Source organism: Populus nigra, chromosome 3 (genome assembly GCF_951802175.1).
Source record: "Populus nigra chromosome 3, ddPopNigr1.1, whole genome shotgun sequence".
Classification (NCBI taxonomy): Eukaryota; Viridiplantae; Streptophyta; class Magnoliopsida; order Malpighiales; family Salicaceae; genus Populus; species Populus nigra.
The window spans coordinates 13,712,429-13,729,964 of record NC_084854.1 but is presented as its reverse complement, the minus strand read 5'-3'; the positions used below and the strand labels follow the sequence as shown (position 1 = coordinate 13,729,964).

Genomic DNA, 17,536 nt, shown 5'->3' with positions numbered 1-17,536 from the left:
TTTATAATATTTCCCAATGTAATTACCTAAAGACTCGTATTTAGAATAAGATTTAATTTTCTAATCAATTACACAAACTCTTATCTCTATAATCAATTGTTTTTTCCAATCATAACTTCTAACTCTTAATCATGACTTCTAATTTCCTCGCTTCATATCTTCCCAAATCAACTTGAACTATTCTTAAGCTGGTTAATCTTACTATTGTAGATCAATTTCAGCATTCCTTTTCTTGTTTGATAGTGAACAACTAATGTTATTATTTATTAGAGAGTAATATAGAATTATTTTTAAAGCTTCACCTTGCAGCTTAAACTTTTAGGTTGAGATTATTTAGAAATAATATCAAAATCTTAATAACCAAACAGTCACAAATTCAAATCTCATCACACCAATTTTAATTAATTAAATTACTAAAAAAAATTAAACACAACATAATCATGAATATATACAAATTTCAAATCTAAAAATACTTTCACTTATATGTCCTATTAGAGTAATATAAAATTATTATTGAAGTCTCACTTAACAACTTCAACTGGTTCTTTAATATATTTAATAGACACATGAATATTTATTTTTAAAATTAACAACTATTGGCTTTTTTAACTTGATTTAAAAAAAAGAGTCAAACAGACCGGAAGGCAGGAAATCACCTGCACTGGTGCATGGCAACTTTGAAGAATTAAAGCTGATACACCATTGAATTCATATATATCCCATGGTTCACATCGTCGTGTTATTGCCGCAATTCCGCCATTGCAATTGAGCATAGACAATGAATGTCTTGTATGGGATCATGTCCTGTTACCTTCGAACCTTATTTAAAACAATGTTGCAACTGTCCTGAAGTGATGGATTCTGGCATTCTGCATTCCACGATAATCGCTTATGCTCTTGCAAGGCCACCACCCATTCTTGTTCTTGTGGAGGACTGACTAAATGCTTGCTTACAGTATAAGAATTTGAGATTAAAAACCAGGAAAGTCAAAGTTCACAAAACAAAAGGGAAAATCTAGCTCTCAATGTGAACCTGGCCACATTTTGAAGATTGTCCCACGTTCACTCACACTTTCCCCTGTCAATCTCATTTTTCGCAATAACTCTCTGCCCCTTACCTTTCGCAATGGACCTGATGAGCATCTTCTCAATGATCCACAGCCTTCCCTTCCATACCCGACTGAAGTACTGAGCAAATCTGAAACTGAGAGTCCCCTTTCAATATCTGGCTCAGAATCATAATTAAGGACTAGGGCGTGATTTTGGAAAGCACCGCGCAGCTGTCCTGAGACAGCACTGACCTCCGCATCCATGTCAATAGACAAACCTTGACTGGAACTTCTGGAATCCAGTTCCTTTGCCTCATCACACTCATTAGATACTAGTTTCAAGGCCTGAACAACCTCGCCCATAAAAGGACGATTCGATACCTCTGGTTGAACACACATTGATGCAATAGCTGCTACTTTTGCTACACTATCAAAAGGCACATCAGATCCTAGAGACGGATCTATAATTAATTTCAGCCCTTCTTTACTTGTTAGATGCGGACGGGCCCATGTAACTAGATTCTCTTGACCAGGTGGCTGGGACATATCCACTGGTTTGCGTCCTGTTAGGAGCTCAAGAAGGACTACACCATAACTGTAAACATCACTCTTCACAAGAAGATGGCCAGTCATTGCATACTCTGGGGCGACATACCTGGATGAAATATTTATTAAGCAAATTGAATCATCAAATTCAATAAAACACCAACACAACTCAAATGGAGGAACTTAAAGTAAGCTATAGATCAGTTTGGAGGTCGCTTAAATTTTAAAACAGTGCCTGACGTATCCCTGTCTGACATTTAAAAAAACAAAATTGAGCTGATCCAAGAAATATTTTTCCCCTAAAAAGGGAAACTAAAAGCTACCGAGTTACAATTCATGCAGGTCAATATAATCATTACCAACCAAGATGTCTGGTTTGAAGAACATCCAAATTCAGAAGTTCACCTTGGCATCATTTCAACGAGCTTTAATTTTATTTGATACAGATACATGCAATTTATGGACATTCAAATCTATTTTGCCAAAGACATGTTATGAATTCCAAATAGCTGTTTGTATGTATGGTAGGTCAGGATGAGCATCTCAGTCATTAGAAGAGCTTAAGAGCAGATCCTGCACAACAGAGATCTGGACACAGGTGCTATGCTTCATAGATGTTCTACAACCATCTAGTTAGAAGACAATGTGGTGGCAACTATTGTACTTTCTAGAACAAGGAGCAGAAGCTAACTCGTTTTGTACCTGTTGTACCTTCTAAAACCATAATATGGTCATATAGAACTTCTGGCAGCAGAATCTAAACCCGGGACATCCAGCAACATCCAGAATGCTGAGCAATTATGCAGATACATGTATAGTATACAATGAGCATGTCACCTCCATCTATTGTTCTCTCAGAGCTAGTTACCACCCAATACATGATTAAGGTATGACAAGCTACCAACCATGGGCATTACCTTGTAAGGCCTTAGTGTTATGTGTCTGGTGGAGTCATTTAACTAAAGTGATATAATAGGATTTCATGAAGTCTGGAAGATGAATTCTTACCCAAAAGTTCCCATTACACGTGTTGATATGTGTTGATTTTCCTCATCCAAGGCAGTCCTAGCCAAACCGAAGTCTGAGACTTTTGGTGTGAAATCGTGTTCCAACAAAATGTTGCTGGACTTGAAGTCCCTGTGTATCACACAAGGGCTTGAATCCTCGTGTAGATAAGCTAGACCTCGAGCTGCACCGAGTGCAATCTTGATCCGAGCATCCCAATCAAGAGAAGCAGATCCTTTATCAACCCCTGATAAATAAACAACATACAGACAAGCATATTCATGTTGTACGACATTGACCCTTTTTTTTTAAGAGAACTTTCTCTATCCAAATATGAGTGCTCAGAAAGAGCAAGGGTGCTACCATGTAGATGAGATTCCACACTGCCATTTGGTATTAGCTCATAGACCAAGCTGCGTGAACGCTCCTCTGTGCATATTCCAATCAACTTGACCAAGTTTCTGTGATGAAGGCGGCTAAGCATCTCAACCTCTGCCAAGAATTCTCGACCACCTTGCTGATCATCTCTCTTTAGAACTTTTATTGCAACTTTGGTCCCATCTTCTAGAACACCACTGTAAACACGCCCAAAGCCACCCTCCCCAAGTATTCTTGAAGCATCAAAGCTATTGGTGGCTCTCTCTATGTCACTTGTGCTGAAGGTCTTAGCAGATCCTGCATACGCTGGAATACTAGATCCAAAGGATAATGAGGCAGAACTAAGACCACTTCCAACCAATGACCCAGCAATACCTGGAAATTGTGTTTTCCCTTTTCATTTCAAAATGAAGCAAGACTTTTGAATTGTTCATATTTCCATATATTACTTAATTAAACGTATTAGAATAGAAGCACAATGATTATCTACTAAAGCATGTTAAATGCACAAGGAAAACATGTAAAATATGAAACTGATATGTGAAGTCCAATATATAAATAACATATTTGTATAAACTTGGAATTTTTCAACATTCCATAACTTCCTTTTCTCTGTTTTACCTTGTCAAGTTCCATCACTGTGCTACCTAATCAGTCAAATTCTGAATGTTCCATAAGTTTAATGTTTCACTCCTTAAAATCATTGATTCTTCAAGCTGATAGGCTAAACTGCAACAGGCTTTAAATACAAGTATTACCTGATGGTTTCACAACTGAGGGTGGGAAAGGCTGCAGGACTGTTTCTGATTGACTAGCACGGTCTCTATGTCTAAACAGCAATGCCCAAGCAACAGCAGAGAATAAAACTAGTGCTACAAAACCTGACAGAGCAATAATAGCAATCAAGCCACCACCAAGCCCATTTTTATGCTTCCTATGTACATCAACCCCTAGGGGCTTTATTGTCCTTGCATTGTTGTCATTGCCAGAATATGGCCCATCATCAATTATAGCAATTCCAGAAGGCGCCAAAGGTGGAGATGGAGGTAAACCTATAAATGAAGCACTTTTAGATAAATATCTAGGAAAAAAAATAATAAAAAGAAAAGGAAAAAATTGTTCACGTTAAAAAGAACTCTTATACCTAGATAGCGCACATATAATACTTCATAGTCACCAAAAAAGGAAGGGTTTATAACCACTTGTTTGTGCCAAAATCTTTGATAAATAAAAAAGGCAGTTGTATTATCAAATCTTTCTCCAAGGGGAACCAAGTCAACGAGGATGATTGTCTTCTCTGGCTGCTGGCTGGCAGCATTGGCCCCAATAATGTGAACTTGGCTTTGTTTCATAAAAACACCAGTGGCAATTTCCTGAGCAAGCTCTGAAACTAAAGGGAAAAAGGTATACAGTGCAACACTAACGCTCAGTCCTACTTGCATGGGCAAGACACAGCCACATGGTGACCCAGGAGGAGTATTTGTGTACGGCTCTGTGCACACAGTTGCTGAACAATCTGCAGAGATGAGCACGTGCATTACATTTAAGACTCGATGAGCATGTGCATTTCATTTAGGACGATAAGGAACATTATAGGGACAACATAAACAAACTTTAAAGTACAAGAAGAGAAGCTTGTAAGCACATATCTGTGTACCTTCATTAGGAGGTGGAGGCGGCAATGTGTGGAGTGGTGGCAGGGGGGGCATCTTGGGAGTCCTTGAAGAAACCCCAAGAGGAGTAGCTTCAGGGGAAAGAACTGGCACTTGGAAATGTAAAGATAATCAAAAGGTAAGCGTTTGAGCATGTAATGAATGAAATAAGTAAATGTAATGCATAATGAACTAAAAAGGGAAAACAAAACAAAATGAAGACAAGCTTTTCTTACTTTTTGTCCAACCAGATACTGCAGTTGGAGAGGGTGAAGGAGCAGGTGAGATATTGGTCACTGATTTAGGAAAGGGGTAATGCGATGCATTAAATGAAGAATTTACCATACAGGAACTGCATTAGAAACTGAAACGACCTTCAAGCTACATGCTGTAAATATAAACTACTGAAACAGTCAACTATTATGATACCTGGAGAACTAAGAGGTGGAGGAGCATATTGTCTATGCCGGCTTATTGGAAGAAATGACAGTGGGATGACTGGTCCTGTAAAGGGCATCAAAACACAATCAAACCAAATAATGACTGGTCCTGTAAAGGGCATCAAAACACAATCAAACCAAATATCTGAATGTTAAGAACATTGCATACCACATGGTTATCTAATTTAAGAACTTCTCAAATGATCTTGTGTTAGTGTATATGTCTTGTAACTAATCGGTTGGTTACACGTGATATTGATTTTATTCATGTAAATATATTTAATTTTAATAAAGACTTTATTTATATTTAATATTCATCAAATATTTAATTAATAAATATAATATTTAATTAATGAATCTAGAGCAAATATAAAGTTCATGGAACAAAAATGTTTTGCAATAAAAATTATAAAGTAGTTATAATTATGAGATTCCTATTGTATCAAAACATTGTTTCTAAATGTTAGTCGATACTCTATTAATACTAGACATTAATTAGAGATGTTAAAATTGATATATATTATGTTTTTTCTTTTATGAAAAGAAACAATTGTTCTCATATGCTGAGGTATGTAGGATACCTATAACTAATATGTAGATGTTTGTCAGGTGACATGTATACTGACTGACCGACATAAGGATTCCATATGGAGAGATTACTTGTGCCTATGAAAAGTCTCCCGTGATGGTTGTGTAAGTGATCCTTAGACTAAGATCATTAAGTTATCTTATATAGAGAATGTTATGCTTTGATTTTTCTACACGTTGTCCTAATAAAAAATAACAAATGAGCAAATATTGAGTATAACATAAACTATATAAAGATATTTGAATAGTCAAGAAAAGATTTATCATCCTAGGTGAATTAGAAAATGTTTCATTTATTCTCAATTAGTATTGATTGTATATCCTTGTGCAAGATGGAATAAAAGTTTTAAATCTTATTCAAAGAATTAATGACTATGATATTAATAACAAACATGAGTTGACATAGTAGACACACTCCATGCTATAAAGTCTAAATCGAAACATTATTGATGAAGAGATAATAATTACACAGAGAAATTGATCATTGAAAGGTTAAATCAAACCAATTATGACTTTCCTAATATTTGAAGATCAAGACAGGTTGTTAGACATTATATTTGATCTTCAAATATAAATTAATCAATTATTGAATTAATAATAAATTAATTTGTTTAATCCTATTTTATTTAGGATTGTAATTTATATTTAGACCAACTTATTAGAGAACCTAATGAGTTAAACACACAACAACCATTAGTCAAAAACTATAATGGAATGATTAATCAAATGTAATTTGATTATAAATAAATTTTATAAATTGAGGATTATAATGTAATTTATATAGGAAATTATAATTTTAAACCTAGAAAAATCAATTAGGGACTCAGTTGAATAAATTTCTAAAATTATCTTGAAATAATATATATGATATTATTCAGGAAGCAAATTGATATTTTACCATATGTAAGGTTTTCAGGTTTTATTATAAATAGAATATTATACCTCTTATTTCCTATACAGTAGTAAAAAATACAGAAACTCCGTAGGTTATAAAACACCTGAAAAACACAAGATATAGCAACCCCTCTTTCCGAAAAGGGTTTAAAAAATTTATCACTGGTGGTTTGTGTGGATTATTGTTAGAAGTTGAACACTTGAACAGCTTGTAGTTTGCGACAACTCAACCTTGAAGCAATTATTCAAAGCCGAAAAGAACATCTAATCTTTAGATAATTTTTGTATAAACCTTAAACAACTCTAGATCTATCTAACAAGATCTTGGAACTCCCAAAAAAAATTAAAATTTATCATTTTCACTCTGTATATGCATTTCGAGAAGCTTAACACCTTGTTGTTTTAAAAAGGGAGCAAATGTTGTATAAGAGAATGAAGGAGAAAAGTCACTTATCTTGCTCCTTTCATAGTTTTGCTTATGAAAGGGGATAGAAGGTGAAGGCGCAAGAGAGTGATGCCATTTATCTAGAGGTGGTTTAGGGGATAACAAAGGTGAAACAAGAGACTCATTAGAGTGTGCCTCACGGCTTTTCATGAAGGAGCAACAGCAGAAAAAGAACTGGCAAATTTTACTGTTAAATTCCTAGACTTCATACTAGTTTTTCATATAATTGATTCTGGTGAAATTTTCTTGCAAGAAAGTATACCTTTAGCTGGAGAATGACTCAAGGGAGGTAAAGTTCCATTTGGTTGTGCAGACACTGGAATTCCATTTTTTTTATGGTCAATGCTTGGGGTAGAAGCAGAGGAGTAGGAGACATTTGGACCTGCAATGTTGTATGAGAGAGAATAATGTGTAACATTGCCCAAGTCTAAAGAGTTTGCATATATGAAAATAGTTCCAGTAAAACTATCTGGAATGGCACCTAGTCTTGTAATCCATGTGATAGTCATCAAGTCATGCAGTGCCAGTGCCACATCAACACAAATAATTAGTCATTCAAATGGCAAAATGATTAAAATAAAGAGAAAAGGTGAGGAAATTAAGTTTTCATGTTGCACACAAAGGCCTAACTTATGATATGACAACAAGAACATAGAAGATAATCTAATAGCTTTTTCCAAGTACACATCAAGTGCTTTTCAAGGACATGGTCATTAAATTCATACAATGCAACAACATTTGAAATAATTAGTCATTTCAATTGGGAAGAATGATTAATAAAAGCAAAAAGAATAAGAAAATGAGTTTTTCATGGTACTCAAAGTGACCTTATTGAATGTGAGTTGAAAAAAAAAACAAAAAAGACATATCTAGTGGCTTTTTCCAAATACACATTAATTGTTTTCCAAGATCATGGAATAAAGCTGCATTCCATCAATTTTGGAGATTGTAATGGCAATTTTCAAACTATTATTTAAAGCAGCATTATCGTTTTAGTCACATTGACCATGTTTTATAACAGGCCTGGTGACACATCACTATAAATTAAGCAAAAGAAGGTTGCTGAGAGAAGACTTTTGCCCATTCCTTCGGCCATGGACTCTCAATTGACACATTCATTGTATTACAAAGTTCAGCAGACATTGAAACTGAAGATGTGGAATGGTTCAATGCTAAAGGAACAACTTCACAAATGAAAATAAATTTGCAGTTTTTCTCTCTAGCAGAACCTGACAATGTAGAAGGGGATTCTCCAGGCATAATTGGGTGGGTTGCTGATGAATTTTGTGGCATTGCTCCAATTGGTGATAAAACCGGAACTGCTGTTATCAAAATAAAAGAACCAACATAATTCATTAATTTGAAATTTTGGAAGGAAAAATTAAAAGAAAGAAAGGACTTGTTCATATATATAGAATGTATCAAAGCACACCAGGTGGCCTTGCTGCTGGTGCAATTGGGGGAACTGCTGGATGATTTTGTTTTGATTTCCTTGATGGAGACACAGCTGATATCGTGTTTGGGAAAAAAAAAAAACAAAGGAGAACAAGAAAAAGAATTAGGAACCTGTTGAAATAGATTCTACCAGAAGAGTCACAAAACAATAATAAATCTATACCTGGAGCAATTGCTTCTAGGATGGGAGCACCGCTGAAAAATATATCTTTTTTAGGGTAACTTGGTGATGAAGCTTTGGGTGCACTTGATTGGCTGACTGTTGAATTTTCTGGAGACTGTCCTGAAGGTACTGCAGCTAGAACCAGACATTGTAACAAAGGCACTTGTTATAGAACCAAAGTCAAATTGAAATTACTCAACAAAACAAGCATTACAAAGTTATATACCTGGAGCACTCGACACAGAGACAGGAGTCTGCCTAACTGGTGCCTCTCTTCGATGAGCACTTGGCGGCTTGGGTGGCTCATGACCTTGATTAAGCGTGGGTGGAGGAGCTGTATTATATGTTGGAGATATAACTGAAATACTTGGTGACAAGGATGGTACATGTCCTTGAAAAATCAAGGGAGGAGTTGTTACTTCTGGAGGACTAGGGGAATGTGATGGTACAAGCCCTGTGATTGTTTGGGGAACTGGGGCAGATGTGAGTGGCGGCAATGCAAGTGGGGAGGGTAAATGGGACCCTGTATTTTCAAACCAAAAGTATCATAAAATGCTCTCGAGATTAGTAACAGTTTACAGTGATAGTTTATGCTAGTTACCATTTGTTTGAGACTCTGAGCTTGGTGCACTGCTTCTGAATGGCTCAAGTTGGGGACCAGGCGTTCCGTCAATTGGAGGAATATCAGAAACAATTGCTGGAGTTGGGGATATCTTGTCACCTGAAAAAAGATTGAGTACCAGATTTAAAACAGCATATATGAAACTAGGCATGTATTGTAAGTTTCAAACTAAAATATTCAATTTGAAAAATTACAACCAGAAAAGACACAAGAGCAGAGTTCTTAACAACATTAGCACATATGATTTGGTTCTGCTAGTATCATGAAGCAGAATTTTCTTTTTCTTATGGGGTTAAGTATCCATGTTTTTCTAGTCTATGTATAAGAAGAATTCAAATGACAACTCATTAGATCTGCACTCTATTGATTTTAAGACTCCATAACTTGGATATCTTTGTCCTTGAAGAGAAGCATTATACTATATGAGAAATTTTTAACAAATCAGACTGCGGGCAAGGGAATCAAAGCAAGATGACGTATCAATGCAGCAGAAGAAATGCCGCTGAATTGTATGAAGTTCCAAGAACCATCAAAACTATGGAAGCAGCTCACGATAATTGTTGTAATGCATTTCCATAGTTGAGCCGTGAGCGGGACTATGGAAGAGAACAGATTGGTATAACTATTATCTAGCTCCCTTGGGTGTCTCAATTACATCTACAAGCTCTGATCTACGGTTACAAAATTGAGGGGGGGGGGGGGGGGAGCATTTTTATTAAGTTTTTGGTTCACTACTAGTAAACAATCTCAGATCAACAAAGACACCACAGTCCAATTTGGTTCCTATAAACTCTTATATCTATTGTCAGCTTCTTCACATTAGCATTGGCAACACGAAGTTTGATAAACCCAGATAAACAAAATGATTGCTTGATGAAAAAAAATCCTAATTTAATCCAATTCTAACAAAGAAGAGTAAAGATCATAAATTTACCAGTAGATCCTTGAACTGTGAAAACAAAGCCAATGGCACAGAGTTTGAGCAGCAGCTGAAGAATGGCTGGCACCATCACCAACCCCATCCCATCAAGCACCACAATTTCAAAAAGTCTAGATGGCCCTCCTCAAAAATCACAAAGCAATTGAAATTAAAACAATAATAACTAAATGGCAAAGAAAGACTAGTTTTTTTTACTTTTTGGTTATGATAATAAGACAATGGAGTGAAAGATAACTTGAAGCAATAACAAAAAGGAGGTTAGATTGGATTATTTAGCAACCACACACAAGCTTTGCAAGGAAAGCAATTATTCATAAAAACCCAAAAGAACCCAAATTTATTTGAAGTTCATGCTCCAAACTTTTGAAAGATTGACATGTATAATAAAAAATATATACAAAAAAAAAACTGCTTTCACTGACATGAGTTTAACATTCATTCGTAAACACAATAAAACTAAACTGACCCCAAAATAAACCCAACAGAACATGCTAACTGTGAGCTGTGCAACAGAAGGCAGAAAAAGGTTTGGGTAGTTAGGTGGGGCAGAGAGGGAGAGGGGGAGAGAGAGAGAGAAATGTGAATTTTGGTTAATGTATAAATTAAATTAACAGGGAAGATAAGATTTGAGTGGTGTGTTGATGGGAATTAAATGGAACTTTTTAAAACTTCAGGATTGTGTTAATGGAGTTGCTTAACTCCATTTTCGTGGTTTCTGTCTTTTTCGTTGATCCTCTGAGACAGTGACAGTGAGAGAACGAGGTGTTTTAATGAGTAAACAAATCTGACACATGACTTCCACCCGTGTTCTTTATTTGCTAGGCATGTGTTGTAAAAGTATTTTTAAAACGAATTGATTTTTTTTTAAATTGATTTTTCTATATATTTTAAGATAAATGCATTATTTAACCCACATGTATGTGATTGGTCGGGACCTCCACCTGCTGACCTTCTAATTCATGGCACATGATACAAGACAGTGTAGTCCATATCACGTTGAATATTCTACCCTTAGCGTGGACACATACGCTAGTTTAAAGGTGCAGAATCTTTGTTTTATAGTTATTTATATAATGGTTATGGTAGATTTATATGATCGTTAATTTTAAAACTTATAAGATTTGTTAAGACACGTAAAAATTAGTCTGGATATTCATATTAAACAAAAAAAAAAGTTATATAAACAGTGTTGATGGAGATGAGTATTATCTTGAACCTCCCTATTTTCACCTTCTTCTAACCTATAATGGTAATGGCCTCTTTGTTAACACCTTCGTTTATACCCTCTAATGTATAAGCAACTTTTTTTAAGGAGGAGGAAAAATAACATAACATGTAAGAGAGCATAAAACAACATATAAAATAATGTTATTGCTTCCACAACCATCACAAAAATCACTCTTGTTATTACTATAAAAAGCATTCTTTAAGTAGAAGATTTAGATGAAATAAGGAAAAGTTTAAGAAAAAAAAGAAAGAAAGAGGAGGTAGGGAAATCTTGATAAGAAAAAAAGTATGAAAATGCAAGAGCTTAGTATGAAAATTTCTTAACTTTCAAGTGTGGCAAAGTTAAGCTTTGTAAAAAAAAAAAAAGTTTAAAAGGACAACAATTATTAGTAATTTTTACAGGTATAATCTTCAAATGACCTACTAGATGATGTCTATGAAGCACACCTCTAAGATCATCTAGTAACCCTTCATCTAGCATCATTGATGAAAGATGAACTCAAACTGTGAATAAAATTGCTCCCTGTTCATTACCAAAAGAGTTATATTTTTCATTGGTTATGATGAATGAATTAAAATGTCTTATGTAATTGAAATTGTCTCTTTATTTTGTTATAGATTCTTTCAAATAAAATTGTTTCTGATTAATTTATTTATTCTTATTTTTTTAACAATAATCAGAAGACACCCACATTATCATCATAAGTTATCATACATGGTTTTGATGGAATTTATTAAACCATCATTTGATTACTAGTTGCTTCCATGCCCTAGATGATTTAGGTATTGTTCATTACCCCTTATAGGGTTCACAATAATTTATTTGAAAATTATTTTATTTTTTGGAATCAAATTACACATTTTAATTGCAATTTTGAAAAACCTTAATAAAAAACTTATAAATGTTTAAGAGTATATTCTACGTGTTAATAGCTTTTTGTTCCCATCAAGAATATTTAATGACACTTCTTTAGAAAAGTGGTTTAACAATAAAATTGTTTGTTTTTTCTTTTTTCTTTTTTTTTTAAAGCATGGACAATCCAATGTTCTCTCGCAATCATTACAAGGCCAAAAATCATTTTTGTCTAATGTATAAAGCCTGCAAATCATATCTTCAAGGTTTAAGATTTAAATTTTAGAGCATTTATATAAGAAATATTTTGATGATTGAGGTACCATTGGTTAATAGTAAAAATAAAAAGCCAAATTAAATTTTCAATTTGATGTTCTACTGGGGAAGTGGATGAGGTGATCCTCTCTCGTTGTGGGGAGGAGGACGAATCCAAGATTACTTTTGATAGTGTGGACTGTGGGGGTGATGCCCATAGTCTCCTAACCCTTGTGGGGTGGAGGACAGATCACTCTTTTTCCTCTTCAGTTCATTTATTCCTATTGTAATTAATGAAATGGTTTAATAAATAATCAAAGAATCGGGTTGGGATTTTGTGGTATTTTTTATATATATATATTTTGGTTTTTCTTTTTGTTGTTAATTATATCATTTAGAGTGTGTTTATTTTTACGTTAAAAATCACTTTTAAAAAATTTTTATTTTGATTTTGTTTTAAATTTATTTTTTTGTGATTTTAGATTGTTTCGACGACGTGCTGATGTTAAAAATAACTTTTAAAAAATAAAAAAAATATTATTTTAATGCATTTCTAAACAAAAAACAATTTGAAAAGCAATCTCTATCACAATCTCAAACACTACCTTCGTGTGTGTTTTTTATTGAACTTTATCCTTTAATATTAGGTTGATTGCAAATTAATTTTTGTATTTTCTATCATTTAATGAAATAAAAAAATTAATTTAACCAAGTAGAGTCTATAACTTAGGTCATGAAATTGAAAAACTAACTAAATATTAATTAAAGAATTGAGTAGGGTTTTTTCAAGTTTAAACCATTATACCGAGTTTAATAATATTATCAAAAAACTTTTAACGGTCTAAATATGTTTTTTTTATATTTTAAAAATTTTATATCCAACCCACAACAAAAACACGGTGAATAAACTTAGTCTTAGCCAAAAAAAAAAATGAAAAATAGGATAATTATTAAAAAAAAAAAAAGAGGGAAAGGAAAGAAGGCAAACCAATGCGTGTACCCAAAGAAGAAAAAAAAAAAAACCCTTCTAGCTAGAAAGAGGAAAAACGCAACATTTTAAAGAGCTAACACCAACAGTCTGTAATCTTGCTAGCTGAGAGCAGGTTTTGTAACTAATATAATTAATAGCTTCTTCTACTTTTTGTTTATCAACAATAATTAAAATATAAAGAAACACGTGCACGACACGTGTGTGTGTGTGTGTAGAGAGAGAGAGAGAGAGAGAGAGGAAGTCCTCCAGGCTTTAAAGTTGTAAATTATTGTTTAACAAAAGGAGACAACTATTTGCCTGTTGTCCGGATGCATATTCTTTTCCGCATGGTGCCATTTTCTTTATTCCAAGAACCTCTACCGTCCAAAATTAATTATTTCTTTGCCATTCTTTTTTTTTAAATAAGAAAAAAAAAGATTCTGTCATCTATGCAAACACCCCCCCCATGAGTAGTTTTTACACGTTTCTGTGACGAATTTAAACATGGCATGTATATAAACTGTCAAAGAGTAGAGCAATTTATAAGATATACAAAAAGAAAAGGCAATTTTAATTATTTTTTTAAAAAATTAATCCCAAGATTTAAACTCAAAGGATAAAAAAGAAAAGGGGATTCAGCGATTAAAGGATGTCCTTGTTTTACGTGGACAAACCACAAATTATCCCCACAAGGATTTCTGGTGGACCATTCCTAATTGGAAAGCAAAAGGGTCATCGTGAGTCATGTGTTGGAATATTATATTTTCACTGAAAATAATAAAATAAAATTATTTAGAATTCTTTAGGATTATGTTAAATTTACATAGAATTTTTTAGAGATTTAGTATTGAACTTTTTTATTTTGAACAATTTTTTTTTTAAAAAAATTATTATAAACCATAAGTTGTCCAATTATCTAACTTCTAACTGTAATTTACACGAACCACTAGTAAAAAATTTCTATTTAGAATAGAGAAATTGCTACGCCTAGAGTACTAGGTTTTTATTTTGTAACTTGTATAGTTTTTCTGTCAAACAGATAACCTCTTGAAAAATAAGAGGTGTAGCTTTATATTTATAAGGAATCTTAAAAACACTATAAATAACAAAATTTTTATTTGCCCCTTAAATAATATCCATATATTATTTAAGAATAATTTTAGAAATTTAATCAATCAAGTCCTTACTCGATTATTCTAAAACTAGAATTATAATCCTTAAATTAAATACATTCTAGTGCTTAATTTCTTAAATTATTTCAATCAAGTCACACTTAATTAATTATTTTAATTTGATTTCTTATTAATGGTTTTTAATATCCGTGACACATTAGGTTTCTAATATGTTGGCCCAATTATAAATTATAATTCTAAATAAATAGAATTAAATAAATCAAATAATTCAATTTATTATCAATTTAATAATTGATTAATTTATATTTTAAAATCAAGTGCAACGTCTAGCAACATGTCATGATTCCCTAAATATTAGAAAAGTCACAAATGATTTTTATTGATAATAAATATATATAAGATGAACAACCAATTTGCTATATAATATATTAAACTAACATCATGTAACCCGTAGATTTCTTGCCACGCACTCTTCAATCTTCCCTTTTTTTTTTTTTTTTTTTTTGTTTTTGTTTCAAGCAGCTCAACATTATAAAGGCCTGGGACCATCCTGAAAAGATCCAACTACTTTGTTTCACTAGCCATATGCAATAAAAGCTCACTATTTCTCATATATTTAACTTCGTTGCTTTTCTCTTTGTTAAGGCTGAAAAGAAACAGGAGCAGTGGTCCGATCTCTCTCCAGTCTAACACTCAAAGGAACCAACCCTTCTCTCACGTAAACTTTCGTGACAAAGAAAGCGCATTAATTTCCTAGACCAGCTACGAGCATTTGTTTTTTTATTTTAAAATTGTTCTTGAAAAAAATTATTATTTATTTATTTATTTTAAATTAATTATTTTTTAGTATTATCATATTATTTTGATTTTCTAATATCAAAAATAATTTTAAAAAAATAAAATAAAAATCATTTATAAATTTCAATATTCACCTCAATCTTACAATAACACTATTAGAAAATAATATAAATCATATCTTGGGATCTTACCTTATTCAGGTTACGGGTCAACAGGGTTTTGCCGGGTTTTTGCTCATCCCGGTCTTTTACCTTACCAAGACCGATCCAGTCACCAGATCGACCGGATCCCGAATTGACCTGCTAGGCCGGTTCGAGTTTAATAACAATAGTTTATACTGAGCCTTGGTGTGTTTGAGCTAGGCTCTCAAGGCCCTTCCCAATATTTTTTTTTTAATTTAGATATTCTACATTTTTTGTAATCCAATGTTTGAAATAATCATTTGTAAAACACACACCTACACCATAAGTTTATGCCATTTATATTACTAAATATTGTATAATAATAATTTATTAACTTAATGTGCATAGTTGTAGAAAATATTTTAGAAATAGTAATAGGAGGGAGAATAGTCTCAAAAGCCTATCTTTTTTTTTTTTCTAGTTTAACGTGAGTGTTCGGGCCAGTTTGCGTGTACCTCGATTAATCTCACGGGCTCTAAAGTTAACAACCATGTAAGCCTCCAATAACTATCATATGAGCAACTATATGGTTCGAACCTGAAACCACAGAGGGAACAAACTTTTTAATTCCAAACTTTTATTACTGGACCACCATCTAAGTAGTTAAAAAACAAAAGCCTATCTTTTATGTGCATAAATAGTTAATCTTGGTTTTCCGTATTCGATTTCACAAGGAAGGTTTGGTTGGTGTGAAAAGCCTTGACATGATGAAGGAAAGGAAATCAAACGCTGGAAAATATAATTCAGTTCTTGAATTTTATTGAGCTATTTTGGCGAATTCAATCATGTTTTAAGGTTGCAAATAAGATTTATCAAGTTTGTTCCATAATTTTTGGGTGTTTGGAGAGAGAAAAAGAGTTGAAAGTTTTGGATTTACGAGGGGCAAAATCATCACTCTATTTTTGTTATGATTATCCAACCGATGGACACTGCCAAGGTGGTGATGCATCATTCACCTTTGTTTTTTAATTAATTTATTCCAATCCAAGAGTGTATGTCTGACCTACCAAGCACAAACACATCTAGATCAAGTCTAACTTTAAGGCTATTTTTATTTATTTATTTATTTTTATATATTAATTTATCTTAGAATTGAAGATTGAAATAATGTTTTTAAAAACACCTACTAATACCCTTCATATACCTTTTTTTTTTAAAAAACAAATATTAGTAAATATTTTATGAATATTTTATTAACAATGTGCATAATTTTAGAAATTTTATTTGAAAAATAGTATATTAGCCTGATAGTTTTAGAAAAAAATTTGTGACCTAGATATTTAATTAGAATAAGTAAATTTTTAATTTTAATTTTCTTTATACAAGCTTTAATTGATCAAGACATGATTTCTATCTTTTAGTTTAAACTCTCTTAAAATTATAGTGTATTTTTTATTTAAAAAAAGAGAGAGTAAAACTGAACCATTTATTTTGAAAAGGAAAATTAATTAAATAGAAATCTTGATAACTATATTATAAAACAAAATGAAAAAAGATTATTCATGTTCAATTCAATATATTATTTTTGGTAAAATACTAAATAATGAAACTATTATTTAAGCAAATTTAAATCATGCTAAGGCATATATATTTGGAGTTGACATTTCATGTATTAGTACTGCTCTACTAAAAAAGCTAAAGGTTGGTTTAATCGCTTACATGAACAATGAACCGGGTTAATATATTTCTTAATTATTTTATAACAATTTCATGTCATGACTCAATTGGTTGACGTGCGCGTGTTGCTGGCTAAAGGTCGCAAGGTTGGTCAGGGCTTGCACCCCTCCCTAGGCCCATATAGCCATGCGTATGAGTGTGAGTGTTTGATATTACGATTGCTTTATAATTTTAAAAAATTTATTTTATAAAAAGTATTTTTAGTTAAAATTGGTTTGAAAAAATATATGTTTAATTAAAACTGTGGTTAAAATTGAGGTTGGA

At 32.7% G+C, this 17,536-nt stretch overlaps 1 protein-coding gene across 6 annotated transcripts; it reads right to left on the bottom strand.

Moving 5' to 3' along the window:
- Positions 1-491: 491 nt before the first annotated feature.
- LOC133689243 (receptor-like serine/threonine-protein kinase ALE2) lies at positions 492-10,945 on the bottom strand. Of its 6 annotated transcripts, none has more exons than XM_062109037.1 (15): positions 10,172-10,945; positions 9,217-9,336; positions 8,842-9,138; positions 8,616-8,750; positions 8,430-8,504; positions 8,227-8,319; positions 7,260-7,379; positions 5,060-5,134; positions 4,867-4,926; positions 4,636-4,743; positions 4,123-4,494; positions 3,737-4,030; positions 2,964-3,353; positions 2,604-2,847; positions 492-1,704 (listed from the first exon to the last, which is right to left on the bottom strand). In XM_062109037.1, the coding sequence occupies exons 1-15, from the start codon at positions 10,257-10,259 to the stop codon at positions 1,023-1,025; spliced, it is 3,153 nt and encodes a 1,050-aa protein (XP_061965021.1). In that variant the 5' UTR covers positions 10,260-10,945; the 3' UTR covers positions 492-1,022. The 6 variants fall into 6 exon arrangements, with proteins under 6 accessions (XP_061965021.1, XP_061965022.1, XP_061965023.1 ...); XM_062109038.1 differs by having other exon boundaries at positions 4,636-4,737; XM_062109039.1 differs by lacking the exon at positions 4,867-4,926.
- Between the last annotated feature and the right edge of the window lie 6,591 nt (positions 10,946-17,536).

Bases quoted from the DNA above. Each gene is read 5' to 3' on its own strand.
- LOC133689243 (XM_062109037.1), bottom strand. From the start codon at position 10,259: ATGGGGTTGGTGATGGTGCCAGCCATTCTTCAGCTGCTGCTCAAACTC. The intron at 5,135-7,259 runs GTATACTTTCTT...TGCCCTTTACAG, and splicing joins GAGTCATTCTCCAGCTAAAG to GACCAGTCATCCCACTGTCA. The intron at 2,848-2,963 runs GTAGCACCCTTG...TTTATTTATCAG, and splicing joins TGTGGAATCTCATCTACATG to GGGTTGATAAAGGATCTGCT.